Source organism: Bison bison, unplaced genomic scaffold (genome assembly GCF_000754665.1).
Source record: "Bison bison bison isolate TAMUID 2011002044 unplaced genomic scaffold, Bison_UMD1.0 scf7180017845985, whole genome shotgun sequence".
Lineage (NCBI taxonomy): Eukaryota > Metazoa > Chordata > Mammalia > Artiodactyla > Bovidae > Bison > Bison bison.
In genome coordinates this window covers 1-1,630 of record NW_011476558.1, presented here as the reverse complement: position 1 = coordinate 1,630, position 1,630 = coordinate 1, and the positions used below count along the sequence as shown (strand labels likewise).

At 62.8% G+C, this 1,630-nt stretch overlaps 1 protein-coding gene across 1 annotated transcript; it reads right to left on the bottom strand.

The window, feature by feature from the left end:
- Positions 1 to 25: 25 nt before the first annotated feature.
- LOC104987266 (deoxyribonuclease-1-like 2) lies at positions 26 to 1,596 on the bottom strand (the record flags this gene model as incomplete). The annotated part of the gene is made up of 3 exons (XM_010838110.1): positions 26 to 777; positions 1,116 to 1,367; positions 1,480 to 1,596. Coding segments are annotated over 3 exons (423 nt in total), but the record flags the coding sequence as incomplete, so codon positions are not given.
- Between the last annotated feature and the right edge of the window lie 34 nt (positions 1,597 to 1,630).

The following is a 1,630-nucleotide window of genomic DNA, read 5'->3' as shown; positions in this document are numbered from 1 at the left end:
GGCAGGGGGACAGCCTTCCTGAGCTCCCCCCGCCAGCTGCAGTGCTGGGTGGGACAGGACCCTCGTACCCACAAGTGCTGCTAGAGGCCTGCAGACCTGGGAACCGAGGCTGGAGGAGGATCACTGAGGATTGGGAGGCTGACCTTGCACATCCACACGACGTGTGTGTGAGAGCACTTACCCATGTGCACTCAGTTCAGGTGCTTGGAAGCACTTAGTTTACACAAAGAGCAAGAAGCTTCCGGTAGTGGGCACAGGCACTGTCTTCCGGAGCCAGCCAGGTCTGGAAGTGGTCGGTTCCCAGCAGAAAAATGTGTGGGCAGGCCAGGCTGTCCTTGTCCCCTAGGTGGGCTGGGAGGAGGGATCCACTGGGTCGCAGGACCAAGGTCTGTGTCCCAGAAGGGCTGAGCCCTAAGAAGGGACCTGGAGGAGTCAGAGCCCACACGTGTGTGGAGCCCTGGCTGAGTGTGTGCTGTTTATCGAGCTCAGCTGCGTGCCCAGCATGCTGGAAGATGTTTCTCATAACCTTATGAGGTAGGTGGTGGCAGCCCATTTCATAGATGGGGAAATGGGCTCCGAGTGGTCCCATCACTTGTCCAGGTCCAGCTGCCCCTGCCCTGCAGCCTCGCTGGGGGTTGGCTGGCCACGCTGGAGGAGTCTGTGGGGCTTGCTCCTTGTGGCCAGAGTCTGCAGGCAGTCTGCCCCAGCCAGGCCCCAGGGCTGTCAGTGGGACTTGAGGGTCACCTCCACAGGAAAATGGTCACTGATGGCCAGGGCCTGGAGGGAGAAGGGGCCAAGCCTGAGACCCTACTGAGCAGCCAGTCCCACAAGCACCACCCTGGAAAACTGCCCCCCACCCAGGAAGGGGCCCACTGGGTGTCCAAACAAACCGCTGCATCTGGGGGGAGGTGTTGGCGTCTACGCCAGCTGTGGCCTGTGGGTGGGCTGGGAGCACAGTCTCAGGACCCCACTCCAGGGACGAAAGAGCTTCCTGCACTGCCACCGCAGGTTTGTTCCATTCGGCCAGACCTGAACCTCTAAGGGCCTTTTCTAGAAACGCTAGTGCAAGGCAAGTGCCTGGTGCCCTGAGGTTGGGATCCCGGTCCAGCACTTGCCTGAGTCTGGTCCAGGCCGAATTCCTCCTGGAAGTCGTGCACGGTGGCTGACTGATGCTTCAGGCTCTTGCGCAGGCGGGAGCCACAGACCACGATGCGGTCGTAGGCGCAGTCCGAGTTGCCCACCGTTGTGTCAGCGCTGTCCGGAATGAGCCACTTGAAGACCTCGCTGCTGCGCAGGCGGATGGCCGGCCAGTCCTGCTCCCGCACGTATTTGCAGTCGGCGTTGAAGTCGCCCAGAAACAGGATGTCCTGCGGGGCACGGCGGGCAGGTCTGAGGCTCTGTGGCCAACCCAGGAGCACGACTCCCTCCCGGGTGGGGTCGTGGGGGCGGGGCGGGGCCTTGCGGACGCGGGGCGCTTACGTCGGTGCCCCACTTGTCGATCACGTCCAGGTACACGTCGTAGAGCGCATCGATCTCGGCCACAGCGTGGTGCGGCGCCGCGTGCAGCGGAATCAACACCAACTCCGTGGCGGCTGCAGGAGAGACTGGGTGTCAGGAGCCGCCACGGAGT